Source organism: Lates calcarifer, linkage group LG18 (assembly GCF_001640805.2).
Source record: "Lates calcarifer isolate ASB-BC8 linkage group LG18, TLL_Latcal_v3, whole genome shotgun sequence".
In the NCBI taxonomy this organism is placed as follows: Eukaryota; Metazoa; Chordata; class Actinopteri; family Centropomidae; genus Lates; species Lates calcarifer.
The window spans coordinates 13,717,193-13,736,829 of record NC_066850.1 but is presented as its reverse complement, the minus strand read 5'-3'; the positions used below and the strand labels follow the sequence as shown (position 1 = coordinate 13,736,829).

Sequence of the window (19,637 nt, the reverse complement as noted above, 5' to 3'; positions counted from 1 at the left end):
TGAGGAGAGGAGGGGGAGATGAGGAAATGAGGAGAGAAGGAGACAAGGAAGAGAGGAGATGAGGAGAAAGAGGGGAGGAGAGGAGATGAGAAGGATGAGAGAAGAAGGAGGGGAGCAGAGGGGACAAGGAAGAGTGGGCAAGTTAGAAAGGAGAGAAGGAAAGGAGAGGAGACAGGTGTCGTGCAGTACATTTTCAGTTCAGTTTGTAAAGTGTTTTGTATCTTTCTGCTTCTCTGACAGTAAACTGTGGTTTTATTTATGTTTCTTTTTTGTTGCTGAGTCACAGTTTGTGTTTTTATTTATTTCCACATGAAGGTCAACACATTTAGTTTCTGTTCAAACTCATGAACTCACTGAGCGTCTGGTGAGTGATGAGTCTGCTTCTGTTTAAAGGTAATGTCCCTGTTTATTTGCTCTGATCGGACGATAAAACCGTCTCTTTTAGTGAAGATAAATGTACGAGGGAGAGAACATGGAGAAGAAGGTGAAGGGGAACACATCCTTCATTTTCTGGCTCAGAGCTGAACAAAGATAAAACCTGATCTCTGGATAAATGTGTGGTTATTTCTACAAGAGCAAATGTCATTTTTATAGAGTCTTCAGTCCCTTTCCCTTTGGTTTGTCTGTAGAAATGAGACACTGGGTCAGTATTTACATATTTATAAATGTGTGTGATTTTTTATTCTTTCTCTTGGCGATCAGTTTTGATCCCTGCAGCCAAAACCTCACTGACAAACAGAAGGTGATTAAAAATGGATTCAGAGCCACAGACGGCGTTCTCATTTCATAGCCAAAAGTTTTGTTATGCTTCCATCTAGTGGTCAAAATGAGACCACTGGATCTGACCTGTGAAGTGTTTGTAAAGGGAATGTCTCAATCCAATTTCTTGCATCGGAAACGAGGAAGTGGGGAGTCAGATATTTTAGAAAAAGGAGTCAACGACACAGCTGCATCAGCTGTCAGTTGGATTTTACAGCTCTGCAATGACTTGGGGTTTTTGTCTCTTTTGTTCAGACAATTATTTGCATTTGCTTTTATTAATATTATGTTTGTAAATTCATCATTTAATAATACAGATTATTATTCAAACACTAGTCCAAATGTTTTAGAGAAGGTGGAGCTTACTTAATTAAACTAGCTCCTACCTGATGCACTGGGATTTTCAGCATCACATGTGACTGATTATGAGTGAGAATTAAAATGTGTTTAAGGCTTAAAGACATCAGATTCTCTTCCTCCACCTGAACAGAATATTATTCATTATTCAGATTAAAAGGGAAAAAAAAAAAATCATGATAAAGATGATGTGTTGTTTGATTTAGACTTTTTGACTTTCTGAGGTAGAATTTGAAATATTATTGGGCAAGGCCTTTTGTCTTGTTTTATTACATTCAGAAAAAAATATGTTAATCAGGTCCAGAGGTAAATGGTTTGAAATATTAGATAATGATGTTTTATATGGAAGTTTTATGTGACTTATATGCAAATATGATGCCAAAAGAAATAAATAGCTTAAATCCTGTACTGGTATTTATTCACATGCCATTAAGATTGTAGACAAGTGGCAAAAATATTTGTGTGGCTTAAAAAAAAGAAATGCATATGCAAATTAAAATATTAGTAATCTGACTGAGCAGCTTGAAATGATCCTAGTCTGCTCTACCCTAACACATTGCTCTATGATGCTGATCAAAGTTGCAGTTAAGATCGCACAAAGTTAAATTCAAGACAATTTAATGACTTTAGAACTTTGACTTTTCCACCTACTTGTCCTGACGTTCCTCTGGATTGGCTGGCTCCTGACCATGGGCCCGCCTCTAGCCCCGCCCCCGCTGACGGTCATCACGGTGAAGTTATACTTTCGCCCCGGAAACATCCCACCCACAATGCACCCCGTCAGGTGAGTGTTTGTGACTGACAGGTGATCAGGAGGAGTCCACTGAAGACTGAAGTTATCGTAGTCCCCGGAGGCAGGACCAGACCATGACAGCTCTATTGTCTCATTAGTCGGGCCTTGTTTGACAGACAGGTGGGTGGGAGGGTCTGGAGCTAGAGGGAGAAAATAAAAAAATATTTATTGCTAAATATGATTACCAGTATAAATCTGTATTTACCACAAACATCGCTTTTTAATTATGTTCCTGTGTGTTTTTGCCTGACTTACAGGTGCGTCCCAAAGCTGAGATGTTATTGGTCAGCTCCCCGCTGTGTGTGATGACCTCAGCACGGTACAACCTACCAGGGATCAGCCCTGGGAACATGTGACTCCTGTGCTCCACCCCCAGTGTCTGAGCTCCCAGAGTGGCTCCAGAAACATCGTACAAAATTACCTTAAACCACACAGAAACAACAAAATATAAATGCGTTAGCACCAACGCTACGTTAGCTGGTGTGTTAATATTTTATTTGTTTTTCAAAACACAAAGATTGTCAGTACTTTGCCACAAAAAAGACAATAATACAGTTGAAAAACTTGATTTAAAAACCAATTAAGGTGCTAAATTTTAATTTAGCATGCCAACTTACCAGAGATGCTGATGTGGCTGAAGTGGTTATTTTAAAGAGCCAGTAAAATAATACTTATAGCATCTTAAGCCGTGTGAATTTCTGTCCTATTTCAGTTATGGTCGAGGTTCAATTTTACATCCACATGAATCTGACTTTTTAGTCACTCATTAACTAATAAGATTCATTATAGAAAGAGAGGCAAAAACACAAAGACACAAATATAAAAACATGATTTATTCTGAGAGAGAAAGATCACTCTCCTTTAGCTCTGTTTCTGGTCTCCACCAGATCCTGAGGGAAATATCTTGCTGTGGATATTACTGATCTCTGCTGCCTGCAGAGTTTGTCAAACTGCAGTTTGAAGTTACACAACTTAATCATTTTTGCCTTTTGATTTAAATACTTATTTCTTTACTTCTGCTACTGTCATGATACAATTAAAATACATAAACATGCAGTTTATTTAGTGTAAAAAAAGAAAAGAAAATTACACGCAGCATCAACATTATTAAGTAGTAAACTAGTAAACCATCCACCATTAGTAAATCCATGTGTCTGTTTACCTGATAGCTGCTCCAGCTTCCCTCTCCATGCTCCCAGCTGACCGTCAGTCTGTCTGTCCGTCCTGAACTCTGAACCTGAAGAGACGAAACTGGAGACGGGACTGCAGAACAGAAAAAGAAAAAAAAGGTGACAGTTTTGATGGTGATGGTGAGATAAAACAAGGGGTAAAAGATGAAGATGATGCACAAGATGGTAAAGAATAGGAAGGTAAAAAGAAAGGAAAGTAATAGAAATTGAAATGTAAACATGTCAAATGTCAATAATAATAATAATAATATATTATTATATATTATATATATAATATATGATGATGATGATGATGATTTATTGACTGACCAGTCCTGGCGAGTACAGAGGAGTCACTGCTCATGCCTCTGCTCCAGCTCACCACCTGCAGTCTGTACAAACTTCCTGCTCTCAGGCCAGAGAAAACACAGCTGTCTGCAGTTGAGACGACTTTCTGCAGGTCGACCAGTTCACCCACAGTCTGAAGCATATGATACAATATTATTACACTAATTCAAAATATAGCTGCAGTTAATGTGTTACCAGACAACCTCACATGCCTGAAAATAATGTACCCAGAATGAAAAGGTTACTGTCCTCCAGCCATGTTGATTACAGTCATAACCCTGGTCTCGTTTGACACTGAACCAAAGTTACAGAAGCTCAAACTTGGTAGAAATGTGTCTCTACTCACTTGATGATGATCCTTTCTGCTCCCTGCAGCATCCTGTCTGTGATTGGCTGATGCCTCTGTGACGTCATAGAGTGACAGGTCATAGATTTCAACGTGGCCATCTGAAGGACGCCAGGAGAAGGAGAGAGAGGAGGTATTTGCTGAGGTGACCGTTAGGTTACTGACTGCAGCCGGACCTGGATGAAGGACAGAGAAAGACTCGCCTTAGTTTAAGTAATGCAGTTTGTTTGTTAATTTGTTCACCTGCTAATATGGAGGAAAAACTTATGCTACTATGGACAAAAGCTTCTATAAATTAATGTAAGCAGTGACTCACGTGTTTGTCCCTCTGCTGTTGCCTCTGGAGATGGGACGCCGCCGCTCAGTGTCACCACCCTCACATGATAACGCTTCCCTGAGGTCAGACCCTCCAGCTGCTCACCGCGACTCTCCACAGACACTGACCTGTTGGCAACGATGACGCCGGCCTCGTCCAGTAACTGCAGACTGTAGCCGTCGTAAACACCCGGCGGCCTCTCCCAGCTGACAGTGAGGCTGTGGGTGGTGTGGTCGTTATCCGCCTGCAGGGCTGTGACGCTGGCTGGAGCTAATAATCAATGATCAGTATTAACACAGTTTTACTCTAATCTGCATTCATCAAAATAACTGAATTTATATTAATCTCATTGTTCAGTCTTACCTGTCCTACCAGTGACTGTGTTGGTATTGGTCAGTTTTCCGCTCAGTGACTGGACAGTGATGGTGTAGGCGCGACCTGGGATCAGATCTGCGAACTCCAGGGAGGAGACGTGTTTAGGGACGGGACGAGTCTCGACAACGACACCATCCTGGAGACAGAAAGAAGTAAGAAGCTTTGTCCCATTTTTAATCTGATTTTAACAACTGTTTAACAAAAACTCTGTGATTTGAAATTGAAAATGTATCTATCATCTATCCATACACCACATAGACGATGGACAAAACCATCGTCTATTTGTTTTACTTTGTTTAAATGAAAATAGAATTCAATCTATACGTGCAGTTGGACTGACCGTGGTTGACAGGGAGACGATGTACATGTCCAGGTCTCCGTCTCCAGGCGTCCAGGAGACCAAGAGCCCACCCACAGAGTCCTTTAGACCAGGATGAGGAGCCATGTGGAGGTTCCCTACGGGACTGGGAACTAAAGAGGATGAACACAGGGAGGAGAGTCTGGATTCATCAAACCTGGGCTCAAGAGAAGTATTTAACTTTAGGACGAGAGAGGAGAGATGTTGATTAATCTTCCCACCTGTTCGTCCCTCGATGAACTGGGCTCTCTGGTTTGGTCCACTGAACGTCGACACCACAATCTTATAAAGGCGTCCGGGGGTGAGGGAGGTCAGCCGGTGACTTCGCACCTCGCTACCCAATGTGACCGGAGGGAAAACCCGAGTGTCGTTGAATAGCAGAGTGACCTGGAGACAAGTGGTGTGATGATGATGAAAATGAACACCAGGCTAACAAGCATTCAGTTAATAACATTACAGAGTACAGTCTCTCTCTCATCGCACCTCATAATGGTCCACGTCTCCAGGGGCGGAGCTCCAGGTGACCGTTAGATCACCTGTTCCTACGTTACTTATCAATGGATTCCCTACAGCAGCTGGAACTGTAGAAAAAAACGAGACATTCGCTCTAAATCCTTCATAAAAACACCTAACACACAATATATATTTGTTTCCCTGGTTTGTGACTCACAGGTGCGTCCATCGGTAGAGACGCTGCTGACATAGCCTCCACTCCAGGTCTCCACGGTGACAGTGTAGAGCCTCCCCGGCGTCAGAGACGAGAAGACACACTCGCTGTGTCCAGCGGACACGCTCTTGTTCTGCAGGATGCTGTGGTTGTAACGGATCAGAACCACGTAACGGTCCAGATCACCTGTTGCGTGACGCCAGTACACCTGAACACACAGCAGCAATAATAAGATAGACTGTACTACTGAGAGTACACAGAGAAGTATTTAACAAAAATAAAGAATTAACTTTAAAGACATTATGAATTAACACTGAGCTAATCAATGAATCATTTGTGTGTGGGGGGGGTGTATGTGCTAAGTCTACTCATTGATTTTTTCCTGCATTGTTTTTGGTCTTTTTATAGCCTTCGGACCGAAATAAAGAAATCAAATCAAACCCAACACAGCAAACCAAGCTAAAAAAAATCAAAGCTTTACCAAAAATTATAATATTAGGATATTATGTGAAGTTATTCACAACTTGACTGAGACTCTGTGCTATGATGTATAAAAAAAATGTTTATACAGTTAGTTAATACAGAACAGACAAACATACCCTGAGGAAGTCGTCTCTTGCAGAGTGAACAGCTGTTGGATTTTGTACAGTGGCAGGTTCTGCAAAGAGAAGTGACAAGAAAATATCGACATAATATAACAAGTATGTTTCTAAAAAAGACGTTCACACACATTTAACATCATCACTACACTTCGTTTAGCTGGGACATTAGGTATGGGAAATGTAACTGTATATTTAGTATATACTAAAAATAAATGTTCATAGTAGAGGTATAAACACAAACTTAAATACAAATAAATAAAAATACAAATTAACATTAATGTAAAAAATGAGTAAATATTATCCTCCTTACGTGTTCGTGCTTGAACTTTGGTGGCGTTCTCCAGTCTGCCACTCCTGGTTACTATGACAACAGAGTACAGTCGCCCGGCGACCAGTGAGCTGAAGGAGCACTCAGGTGGCGAGGAGCTCAACACGGCGAGCGTGTGGACAGTTCTGCTCCTGTCCAGAAGACAAACCAGATAACTGTCCACCACGCCCACCGCCGGACGCCACGACACGTGCAAAGCATCCGACTTGCCACCATTAGCAACAGTTACCTCGGAGACAGATGCTGGGCCTAAAAGTAAAAGATGACAGTGGTTATAATGAAATCATAATATTAATAATCTATTAATATAATAATCAATTTATAGAACAATTTATTGTTCCTAATTGAACAATAAATTTACAAACAAATAGTTGTCGGAGTAGTAAGAAAAAATCAAACACTCATAGGTCACAGAATCTGCCAACAATCACCACCTTACAGGGTTCACAGACTGAGACTGTATCTGAGAATAAATATCTTGGTTTCTTACTGGTTGAATCTCTTTCTTTTGTGCCTCACATCTAGCATTTGGTAAAAAGGCTTAAGCTGAAACTGACATCCGGCTGTCAATGTTTTGTCTGACTAATTTCTAACTGCTTTAATGTCCTTGATAATTAGTTGCTTTTAAGATAATTTTTTTTTTATGTACTTTGTATATTGTGTATATATATATATATATATATATATATATATATATATATATACACACACATACATAAAATCACGGAGCACATTAGCCAAAAAATTTCCAGCCTCTGGGTTTTCTTGTGAGGCCATGGACTGTATTTTTACAAACATAAAAGAGCAATGTATAAGAGAGGAATAATTGACGTTATGTGCAAGTGCTTTTTCACTGAAACAGCACAAGTGGCCACTGGGACAGAGAGTCTGAGTGGCGACTATGTTGTCTTTATTTCAATGCTATCTACCGACCAATAGAAGGTCATCTGAGGAGGCAGGGGGCGGGATTTGTTTTCCTTTTTCTGCTAATCTGAGCACTGATTAGTTGGCAGGAGACTAACTATAAACACACACATACATACATACATACAGACACAGTCTGTCCTGAAAATAACTGGGACATTCTGTGGGAACACAATACATGCTCTGAGCAGGAAAGTGTGTGTGTGTGCGTGTGTGCGTGTGTGTGTGTGTGTGCGTGCAGGAAGCTTTTGAGCAGGGCGTCTTTGTGTGTGTGGAACATTCCAAACCTTTCTGGTATTTGAGCTATTGTTCTAAAAACTCTCTGATGTTATCACGGAGTCAAACAAACACACACACACTTTAGATGTTAGAGACTGTGACACTGCTCTAATATTAATCTTTAATGGTTCAGATTCTGCAAATAACTGATCATTTGGTCAGTCAGAACTTACAAGCTGTACAATGTCAGTTCTATGAACCTTTGTTAATCCCTTTATATTGATCATTTTGATTTCATATAAGTTTTTGCTATTGTGTGGTGAAAAATACTGATTAGGACATTAAGTTATCTATATATCTGAACATTTTCTCTGATAAATGATCAAACCTTCCAAAGACAAACATTTCCAGCGACACTTTTGTTATTTTACAAAGAAGCAAACACTTGTACCAGGACGTCTTCAGACACTGACACTGTTAACATTTCTGCTCTGAGGACTGTTGATTGTTTTGTCGAGGGGGTCACTGAGTTTTTCCTGTTAACAGCAGCTGAGTGTGTTTGCGGGGAAACAACACAAATCCTGCATGAGGATATTGTCTCTACACAATAAGAGCCCAACTGACTGACAATCAAATAGCCTTATATAATCGGAAGGAGTGTGTGTTTGTGTGTGGTAAACTGTTAACATTATTCTGGCTTCTTAAACAATAACAGTTGTTTCTTGTGGCTGGTGAAACCAAACTTGTGCGTCATATCTTCTCTAAGAAACAAGCTGTTAAAAACTGCAGATTATGATCCTTAAATCAAGACCATAATTGATTTTGTACAGTGAGAACAACTAGAGCTGTGACTTATGAAAAAATCATAGGTCACAACTCTAGTTGTTCTTACTATAAAAATGGTGGTAGTTTGTGGCAATAATAGTAGTATTCTATAGTATTTCAGTATGATTTGATGCTGTAAACAGATAGATGCATGCATGAAAAGTAAAAAAGATAAATTTAAATTCTTTATTTTTGCTTTATTCTACTAATAATGTCCTAGTTAGTTTCTTTAAGTTTCCTGAAAAGAACTAAATAGTACAGAGCAGTCAGAACAGTCCATAAAATTCAAATTGACTAATTCCAAGGAATTAAAAGTATAACCAGAGACACATTAACCCTGCCTATTTTACTGCATTTATTAGCACGATATAAATATTTAATCAATGGTTTGTAACACACTATAATGTAGTTGTCTGTAGATATAGAGACATATTAAGTGTTTATTAATGGTTACTTAATAAATTAACTTAGGCACAGAGGGATTTATAGTTGTTAACAAATATGTTAATAAATATTTATGTCTTCTTACAGCTAGTGTCTCTAAAGTGTTACAGTGCACAAATGAATGAATAATGAACACATTTTTTTCTTAGACTTTTTTTCCAAGGAAACTTTCTGGGAAAATATTAAGGACTTAATTTAGTGCCACTGAAATGAAGCCTTTCCTAAAAGTAAATAAATACAATTTTAAATACTCAGCTCGGACTGCAGAAGAATAAAGGTTGTGGAGTCTCACCTGTGCGTCCCTCCAGACTGGTGGTTTTAGACTGCAGCCCCCCGCTGACAGTGACGGCCTGCAGCCTGTAGAGGGTGCCGGGCGTTAATCCGGTCAGCAGTAGAGAGGAAGAACCGACTAGAACAGTGAAGTTCTGAACCACAGTACTGAGGAGGAGGAGGAAGATGAAGAGGAAGAGGACAGTTTAGAGTCAGTTATATTCTTTACTCTTTTTATTCTTTTTCCCATCACCATCACTGCAGTTTAAAAAAAAAAAACACTCCTCTTTACAGTGTCACATGCACACATACACACCTGTCATGCAGCAGGGTCAGTGTGTAAGAGTCCACATCTCCTAGTGGTTTTTCCCATGATGCCTGGAGGCTGTCAACTCCTGAACTGCTCAGAGTGATCATACTTAATGCCATGGGAACTGCAATACACAAATACACACTGTGCAGTTAATAGACAGTGCCATGCACACAGAGACTAGAAAACAACTTCACTAATATTTTATCATTTCAGATCAGATCCATTTCTAAAATGATAAGTCTGTTTCATTAAGTTTGGACCTGTCCCCACAAGGTAATTCAAGCATACACACACACACACAGACTCACACACCTGTCCTTCCCTCTAAAGACACAGATGTGTTCAGTTTCCCGCTCCTGGTTGTCACAGTGATAGTGTACTGTCTCCCAGGTGTAAGCACGTTGAAGGTGCACTCCCTCATGTTAGGCTCCACCTCCCTAGTATCCACGGTGACATTATCTACAAGATACAGGACAGAATAATTAGAATCCTGATAATAATTATAATAATAAATCACCTTTAGTTTGGTTAAACAGTCTGATTTTGGCTGATTTATTTATCTGACTTTAATGATTTACCATGGTGAATGGTGAGGAAGTAGCTGTCACGTGACCCAGAGGGAGCGTGGCTCCACATGGCGCTGAGTGAGGTCTCGTCCGAGTGTCGAATATGAAGGTCTAACACTGGAGCAGGAGCTGCAGGGTTAAGGAACATTTAGGTTTTAGGCTTAATTATGTTTCAGTATTTCTTACATGTATTTTTGCATGTGTTTATATTTTTCACCTGTTGATCCTTCACAGCTGCTCTCAGCCGTCAGTCCTCCGCTCTCCACTCTCAGCACGGCTTTATACATCCTCCCAGGCGTTAGACTCGTCCCAGGGAAGATGAACTTCACCGCCTCCTTGTCCAGACTGGTACTGACTAACTGTTGGGGGCCGTCAAACAGGAACAGCGTGTAACTCTCCCAGCGGCCAGCGGGGGGCATCCATGACAGGAGGAGACCCTCAGAGGAGGGAGACAGGGAGAGGAGAGATGGTGCTGCTGGAGCTGGAGACAAGAAAAAGACAGGATGAAGAAAAGACGAGAAAAGAAAAGAACAGAAGAGAAATGAAAAGAATCACACCTCACCTGTGCTGATGGTGATCTCTGATTGGCTCGTCAGCTTGCCACTCCTGGACGTTACTGAGACCTGATATGGGGAGCCAGGGGTCAGCTGATCAATGGCGACCTCTGTGGCATCCGGAGCAAGTGTCGTTTCCCAGTGGCTTGTGCCATTGGTCGAGAGGGTGATCGTGAGCGCATCCAGGTCGCCTTTGGGCCGTTGCCATGACAACAACAAGCTTGTGCTGTTGCTAGAGTCAGCAGTGAGGTTGGAAACAGGAGAGGGAACTGGGAAGAAAAAGAGATCAGATATAAAATCCTTCTTTCTTTCCTCTCTCTCTGTCTGTGTGTCTGTCTGTACCTGTCTGGGCCTCAATCTCAACACTGTTCTGCAGATGGCCAGCCTCCGTCACCATTGTAACATTGTACAGTCGTCCTGGAGTCAGGTCAACGAGTGTGTGTTGTGTTGCCGTGCTCTCTAATGTCTCGTTTTTCAGCAGAACTGCAAACACAGAAGAGAAAAGGAAGAGGGAGAAAGGGTGAATAAGAGGTTGCATGACTCTCCAGCAGCTTGATAATTGGGAAGAACATATTCAAAGTAAAGTATATAAATAAGTAACTTATTTGAATTTTATATCCTGAGTTGAGCTTCAGAGGACATGACAGTACCTGAGTGATCCGAGCTCTGAGGTCGTTCCCACAGCTGCAGCCTGAAGCGCTGTGTCCTGCCGGGCCCAGCCTGCCAGGAAAGACCCAGGCTGCAGCAGGTCCTGGAGGTCACTGCCAGTCCGCTCACAGCTGATGGCCCTGATACAACACACACAGAAACACACACTGTTAGGGAACAGAAGCCACAATAAGCACAACATCTTATTCAAGTATATATTTATTACTGAAGTCATAGAAACATCATTATATATCAGTACCAGATTCCATTGGCAAAAACAATACCTTACAGAACACAGGACCTGCTGGAATACCACTGCCTCCATCTGTTAAGTTTGTTTGTGTTCTTGTGTGGTACTTTCACCTATGTAAAATATCTGAATGATTCCTTCACCACTGGAAGTCACACAGTAACACAAATAAACTAACAGATTGAGGCAGTGGTATTCCAGCAACTCCTGTGTTCTGCTCAGTAAAATTACTGTTTTTCAATGGAGTCTGGTAGTGGTATATAGTGATGTTCCTGGTAAAAGAAAAGGATCTTACTCTTTCAGAATAATAGATAGTTGATAATTAATACCTCCATGTCAGTGTCTAAGAACAGTTCTCTTTGACTGCATTAGATTCTACAGATATTCCTAATAAAGTGGACACTGAGTATATGTATAATATCACAATGTATTCTTCTGGTCATAATACCCTCATAAAATCTCCTCTGGTGGACCACAGGAAGGAAGGAGGAAGATATTTCTGGAAATCCTCTCATTACCCGCAGGCAGATGAGATGATGGATACCAGTTTTATCGTTGTGTGTGAGGAATTTTAGCATAGCTTAGCACAAAGACTGGAGAATATACACAGCATCCCTTACAGTGATTTATCTGTTTTGATCGTGAGGTTCAGTCAGACAGCAGGAAGGTTTCAGCAGGAAAGGGATCCATTGCCTCAAATCTGTGGCCTTGTCATCAAAGTGTGAGCACAGCGGGAATCCTGTTGACGCACACTGAACACACATGCACTTTAAAAAAGACCATCCGCCTCTTTAAGAGTCCCCCGCTTCCCACAGTGCCTCTCTAGGCAGTCTAACGAGGGTAAGTGTTTGTATTTGTGTCGCCACTGGTGCTTCAAACTGAGGTCGAACAATATTATCAGGCTGCAGGATCTCTTCATCTCTGAGTGCCATGCTTGGACAAAACAAACCATTTACGCCATTTTCGGTCCAACTGTCAACGTCTCTGAGTCTCTCAGTGGCTGCTTCTCTATCAACAATCAAAGAGTTTGAAGAATCAATGATGGGATGATGTTCTCTGTAATTTAAGGTCGTCCATATCATGATGATGTGTGTTTTAGTGTATTATTTTTCTGATAATTTTTGGTTTTAAGTAGTGATTATGCAAAGAAGGTTTGACGTCATGATTGACCGCTGTGACTCATGATTGGTCGGGTGGCTGTGTGGGCAGGAATTTGATACTGCTCCCCGATCGCTACTGTGCAGACTCTGGCCCCATATGACGTCATAAACGTAAAGATGGCAGCTGTCGTATCTGGGATATTCTGGCTCTATTTTTGTGAAGTGGGAGAAAGAGGAAACGCGTCGTCCATCTTTTTATACAGTCATCAGTTTACAACATCTGGGCATTAACGCAGGGAAAGTAGGACTCCAGCCCCAGCTAGCAGTCGATTGCTAACTTCTAAGACGCAACAGTTAACCAGCATTATACGTTAATAAAATATTAGAAATTAGTTTAACTGACGTTTTTTCTGGTGCCAACCAGCAAGGGTAGCAATGTTTAATGTTTAGTCAATTAAACATCCACATCCCTCGCAATAAAACGTTATATGTAGCATTTTCAGCTTGCTCTGCTGCCCCCAAGTGGCCAAAAAGTGAATTCAAGCATCTTAAAGGAACCTGCTAACATGTAAAAATAAACCAGCAGAGGTTGAGTGAGCTGTAAAGGTCAGTGCACGTAACAGTCACAGTGCCCTCAAAGATAAGAAACCACAAACACTACTGTAGAAGTGTTTTGCATTGCTGAGAAGGTTACTGTTTGGAGTCAATTGGGTGCAGTAACACCCTGTTTCCTCCAAATTCAACACACACATACAAAGACACGCAAACACACATACCCTCACACCCTTTCCCAGTGCTTCCCATAGAACAAAGAAACAATGGAGGCAGGAAATGGCTGAACCCTGAGCTCTGCCCACGATGGAAATACACACTGAGGGTCCAACTTCTGTTCTGGATGTCCGCCAGCGTGGACACAACACACACACACACACACACACACACACACACACACACAACAGACACAGACTTATATGTACTTTTACTGCTCTATCACTCTCTCTCAGCAGGGCAGTGGTTCCTGTAGCTAATCACAGAGCTACAGAGAGGGGAAGCTGCATGACATTAACTCTGAGCCACACACACACACACACACACACACACACACACACAGACACACATGACACAACATGGAGGTCATGTCGTGTTCTTTTACTTCAAACGACCAGAGGTCAGAGGAGATGGAAACAATAGAACAAAACAGAATACAACAGAGTACTTGGGCTAGATATTTGACTTCAAACATCTTCAACATGTAAGTTGCAGTCAACACAGGTACAGGTGTGTGTCTGTCCTGCTCCGTGGAAATTTAACACACGTGTGTCAACATATAAAACCTTCAGGTGCTCAACAACAATGTAAAGCAAAATATTGACTTCAGATCTGCTGAAAAACGTGACCCTGCAATCAGTGGTGACAGAAGCACTTAGATGTACTTAGATATGTTTTGTCAGCTAACTAATTGACTGATTGTTGTAGCTCTAGTATCAACCTCCCTTTTGTTAAAAGACCAGTGTGTAGAATTTATTGATATCTAGTGGTGAGGTTACAGATTGCAACCAACTGGATACCCCCTCCCCCCAACTCCTCCCTTCATAAATATGTAGGAGAACCTACAGAATTATCCATATAAATTATCTGTATCTTTGCTAACAATTAGAGCTGTGCTGCGGAGAAAATGGTATGGTATTGCTCTGTGAAATACAGTGAGAAAACAGTAGTATAAAATGGAAATACTCAGATGTACAGGTAGCTACAATTTATACACAAGTACTTAACAATTAAGTAAACATAGTTACGTTTCAGTACTGTAAAGCAGCCACTAGCTGATAGAGCCTCACTGTCGCTGCCCATTAAACATTTTGACAAGTCAAACACAGGTGTAACTAATAACATTATTAATGGCCCAGTTCCATTTACATGTGCCAGTGTTCTGGTACTGAGTGTACTGGCTCACACCTACATGGAACAGAGCCATCAATAATGTTATTGGTTACACCTGTGCATCAAAATGGTCTGTTGAAAGAACATCAAATAGAACAAATTGACCCCGAAACCACTCAAATAAAAACAGCAGAGTAGCAACAAACTGTGTTGAATTATAGTCAAAATCCAAAAATATCAAATATGTCAGGAAAAAATGTTTAAAACTGGGAAATATGCATATTTTTTTTCCCCAATACTGTATATTAGATAGATAGAAATATTTCCATTGAACAGTGCATACGTTCAAAAACATGGAGTCCTAGGTTTGAATATTTTACTTGGTAGAAATGACCACACAGCTGCAATAAAGAGCTGGAACAATGATCCAGAATATGCATGATACTGGCAGACAGGGTGGAATACGATGGGTGACTGATGAGTTAAACAGTTCTTGTTTAACTTCCTGCCCATACAGTTCAACTATTTGAGTGATTCTGCAGAAAGTCTGAAGTTAATAACTTTTGTGTTTTTGCTGTCTCAACTAATTGAAAATTAAAAGTTACCTCTGTCTGAGAAAATTGGCAACATTGGCCAAACATGGATCTGAACTCCTCCAACACCTGCCCTGTTCACCTGATCTGGCCCCTCAGACTACTATCTCTACCCCAAGATGAAGGACGAGTTCAGCAGTCGCCATTTTCACAGAGACGCTGCTGTGGATTATTTTCTCAGACAGTGCTGACTTTCAATTTACAGAGAAACCAAAACATGTATTGACTTCAAACTTTCTGCAGAATCACTCAGAGAGTTGAACTGGACATAGATGTCACGAGAGCTGTTTGACTCCTCTCCTTCTATTTTAAGACACAAACTGATAAATCAAACTTTGTAAAATGATTTTTTCCTTTTTCCCTTATAGCTACTTAAAGGTGGATAAAAATGAGAGAGAAAGAAAGTAAGTAGTTAAATAGCAGGGGTGTCAGGATCCTGAAACAGAGATTGAAACCACAATACAAACATCCATAATATCATAGACAAATCATCACACCTCTATTAAATAGCAATTGTTTGCTATTAACTCGTAACACTTTTTTTTTAGTTTTTGCCTAGTTTCTGTTCTGAAAGAAACACCCAGCCTTCAGGCTTGAATCACAGCCAGTCTCTGCAGAGCACACGACTTCGTACCTGATTAAATCTACAGGTAGTTTCTCATTCAGGTCATAACAAAAGCTCTGAAACAAGCAAGGAAGTGGACCTTGTGGTTGTTTTGTCTACTGCAGTAAATGTTTTGATAGATATTTCTGTCAGTGCTGGATCAGGACTTACTGGTGTGCAGGGTGAGGTTTGTCGTCTCTCCGTCTTTCTGGGACTGAACCTGCAGCTGGTAGGCGGTCCCAGGCTCCAGGTGATCCAGCACACAGGTGAAAACATCTTCTACACCTTCATCCTCTCCCTCCTCCACTCCCAGCTGGTTGGTTCCCAGATAGTTAGCTCCTCTCTTCTCCTTCTCCTGCCTCTCTTTCACCTCCTCTTCTGCTCGCTCCCTGCCTCCAATCTCATTAGTCTCCAACTCCTCGTCTCCTCTGCTGCTTCTTCTACACTCAGCATTGTCTGCACCAGCGTCCAGAGACGTCAGGATGAAGGAACAGTCCCGTCCAGGTGTGTTAACAGTCAGTGATATGGAGTCCAGACTGGATACTGGTTCAGATACAGTGATGCTACATGGGACAGACTGGTCCTCTGTGGGAGCTGCACTGCTCACATCCTGACAGGAGATAAAACACAAACATCAGCAGATGAAGCAATAAAATAAAACTTTGGGGATCCAAATTAATATTCTTGGTGGATATTACAGAAAACATGGTTTTATTTGAGTTTCTATCTTTTCTCTAGAGACAGCACAGGATTTGACCTTGGCAGTGCTTCTTTAGGTGTGTTTTGGTCTGTACCGGACTCAGTGTTCAAACAAATCCTTCATTGTTTGAAAGTCTTTTGATTCTATCTCTGCAAAGTATTTTAGGATCCTCATATCACCAACAGCAGCAGACACAGAACTGGTTCAAACTGGTTCAAACTTAAACTAGCTCCAAAGGTCCAATTAAAGGCCTTATGTTCCCTTTTTTATGCCAAAACGTTACATTTCTTCATGTTTGTTCCTCTGTTACTTTGGTTCAGTATCTTCTCTACGTATTCTGACTCTCTGGTTGTAAAAGTTAAGGCATTTCCTTTCAAAGAAGATCAGGGTTATGACTGTGATCAAAAGACCCTTTATTTTGGGTACATTACTTTCAGTCTGGTAAGGAGTTAACACGTCTTTCCAAACTAGAATCTTACAGAAACAAAAATGTAAACAATAGAAACATCAAAAACTGGATGATGTGGTTTGTTTCTATTAATAATTTCTCTAGAGACAGTATGCGTTCACTTTGAGCTTAGAGGTTTATGTGTCTTTTCTGACACTGGTAGAACAGAACAGCAGTGTGGTCACTTTGCATTCTTGTCAGTTGCTAGTGATTACTGACCAGTTTTCACTGCGCAAAATACAAATATGAGACACATTCCTGCAGCTTAATCCACTTGTCTGTTCATGTGATCAGCCTGACAGTTTTTTTCAGTTTTTTTCACCAAATTATGTCTGAATGCACAACTCAAGCTCAGAGACCTGCACACACACTAGTTTCAGTGATTTGGTGAAACAGGATAAAATGTAACATTATGGATGTGGAGTAAGTAGTATCATATCTCCAGTTTTTTTTTATTTATTAATTATTATTACTGGTTTATAATTCAGCTCTAAAAGCTCTAAAAAAAATATTGCATCCTACATTTCCCATAATGCTGAGGCAATCCTGATTATGAAGAGATTATAAAACTGTTTAAGTGGTAAAAACTTCAACAAACCAACTGTAACTGACTATTATTCCTGTTTGCTGGTATTTAGAATACCTAACTCATGAGGTACATGTTGTACTATCCCAAAATAACACACTGTTGTTGCTGAGTTTCTGAGCTTAACAGGATCATGTTAACATTAGGTTATTCTCACACTGTGTCAAAGAGCTCAGTATTTGTTTCAGAAATTAAAGACCTGGCAACCTGGCTTGTTTTGTAATAAAATAGAATGAAAACATACATTCAAATACAATAGAAATGATCCAAAAATTTAAATTGAGCAGGGACAGATGTCATTACTTGACCAGGAAATTGAGCCACTAATTGACAAACGTGTTAAAATCGTGTTTTTGCTGCAGAAGACTGAATATGTTTTCATCCAGAGGATTTCAAGAGACTTTGAGGATTTGGGAAATACTTAAACTCAAATATAATGATAGTACATATGAGACACAAACCAGGGCTAAGGTCATGTATGAAAACTAGGATGGAAGTTGTGCATTAGGTTATGATGATTTGAAAATATCTGTAACACACTGAGCACACTGTGCAGATGGACAGTAGATGAGTGGATTATTCTGCAAGGGCAGACTGAGAAACTTCACCAGACATTTTGATTGACAGCAGTGGTTGAATCTTACGTCCACTCTCCATAAAAGAGGAAACAACACACTTGTTCGGCCAACATTCAAGTCTACAGGAGACCAGCGTCTCATTTTCAGACTCTAGACTTTGGGTGGAGCAGCACTTTGATCCTATTGTTCTGAGAACATTTCTGAGGAGCAGGGCTGTGGCCAAGACTTTAGAAACAGTAAGACCGAAACACCTCCACCCTCCTATTAAATTTTGACCTGCCACCAAAAATAGTTTTCTTTCATATTTCAATTTCTTTTTCAAATCCTGAATGTTAATGCACTTAATCAAAGTCACTTTGAGAAGAATCATCTTCTAAAATGTATGTACTGTAATGTTATTTACTCATTTATTTAATTATTTTTACTTATTTTATCTATCTGCGTGAAGGTTCAAAGACTTAACACCAATGCTAGAAAATAAATGTTGGTATACCAATATTTTCATTCACCTCAAATGTTAAGAATAATTTGGCTCATAATCACCTATAAAACTTGATGGAATGGATTAAGCTAATAAGATATATATGCTAATTAGTGGGCCTTGATTGGTGCTGGTAGGTGGACCTTTTGTTCCCTTTGGACAGAGCCAGGCTAACAGTTTCCTCCTGTTTCCAGTCTTTATGCTAAGCTAAGCTAACCACATCTCAATCTCTGGATAAAATAAATTGTCCAGAAGATCACAACTGTTATAGAGGCTCTAATTCATCTGTAGCATAATCAGCAGCTCTTTTTTCTCTCTTTTATTTTCCATTTATTTTCTCCTCAGCTTTCACTAATTGAAGCATTTTAGTATCTACTCCAAATGGACTGTTAGGTCTGTTAATCAGCTGCAGCTATTAAAGAGCTGTAAATGTTTGTGTGTTTTATCACTTTCTGAGTTTGACTGTTAAACTGACCTCTGGCCTTGTGCAAGTTTGAGTGATAATATAGTTGCTGGCAGTTATTCTGAGCTCTATAACCTTTAAGACTGGGAAGAACAAAAAATAAAATAATTTGTCACTGATAATGAAGTTCAGTGAGTTCAGAGGCAACAATTCTACTGGGAGGAGACACTGACAGATAAACAGACAGGAAGAGAAGGAAATGATGACTGAGGAAAATATAACTGTATAAATATCAGTATAACATACAGCACTGTTTGAACCCTGCAGCTATTACATTCATCCTAATTAAACACAATGTTATTAAAAGTCCAATACTATATTTCTCCAAAACAGAAATAAGTCCAAGTGTTAGCTTAGCTTAGCACAACGATTGGAAACAGAGGGAAACTGCTAGCTTCATGCTGACTCCACCAAACATCCAACCCTCCAACAACTCCAAAGCTGTCTGATTTACAGGCTGTGTGTTGCTTATTAAACAGGTAAAGAAACTGAAATGTAAAAACATGTGACACATTGTGGATTCAGCAACAGTAACAATAAAGTTTCTTTATATAATTTTCCGTCTCACTGGAAGTCCTATGTATGATGATAATTTGAAAACACCACCACATTTCAGAGATTACACACTTAAATAGTTGAAATAGTTAAATACTTTTGTTGGCATAACGACGAAAACAGCAGAAATGTTTTTATGTATTAAAAGCAGCACTACACATGCAAAAAATATAAATGAAATAATGGCATTTATCTTTGAACAAAAAAGTATGAATTT

At 40.1% G+C, this 19,637-nt stretch overlaps 1 protein-coding gene across 1 annotated transcript in view; it reads right to left on the bottom strand.

Moving 5' to 3' along the window:
* The window catches only part of ptprb (protein tyrosine phosphatase receptor type b), a 34,845-nt gene that overhangs the window by 12,393 nt on the left and 2,815 nt on the right, over positions 1-19,637 (bottom strand). The window contains exons 2-23 of the mRNA XM_018702811.2: positions 15,781-16,219; positions 11,184-11,321; positions 10,876-11,016; positions 10,542-10,802; positions 10,197-10,460; positions 9,992-10,108; positions 9,726-9,872; positions 9,417-9,534; positions 9,123-9,268; positions 6,401-6,667; positions 6,088-6,146; positions 5,492-5,696; positions 5,305-5,402; positions 5,043-5,208; positions 4,804-4,934; positions 4,452-4,599; positions 4,089-4,358; positions 3,773-3,948; positions 3,409-3,559; positions 3,072-3,172; positions 2,165-2,330; positions 1,768-2,049 (exon numbers count right to left, since the gene is read on the bottom strand). Of these exons, the coding sequence (XP_018558327.1) occupies positions 1,768-2,049; positions 2,165-2,330; positions 3,072-3,172; positions 3,409-3,559; positions 3,773-3,948; positions 4,089-4,358; positions 4,452-4,599; positions 4,804-4,934; positions 5,043-5,208; positions 5,305-5,402; positions 5,492-5,696; positions 6,088-6,146; positions 6,401-6,667; positions 9,123-9,268; positions 9,417-9,534; positions 9,726-9,872; positions 9,992-10,108; positions 10,197-10,460; positions 10,542-10,802; positions 10,876-11,016; positions 11,184-11,321; positions 15,781-16,219 (3,991 nt within the window). The remainder of the gene's footprint in view (positions 1-1,767; positions 2,050-2,164; positions 2,331-3,071; positions 3,173-3,408; positions 3,560-3,772; positions 3,949-4,088; positions 4,359-4,451; positions 4,600-4,803; positions 4,935-5,042; positions 5,209-5,304; positions 5,403-5,491; positions 5,697-6,087; positions 6,147-6,400; positions 6,668-9,122; positions 9,269-9,416; positions 9,535-9,725; positions 9,873-9,991; positions 10,109-10,196; positions 10,461-10,541; positions 10,803-10,875; positions 11,017-11,183; positions 11,322-15,780; positions 16,220-19,637) is intronic.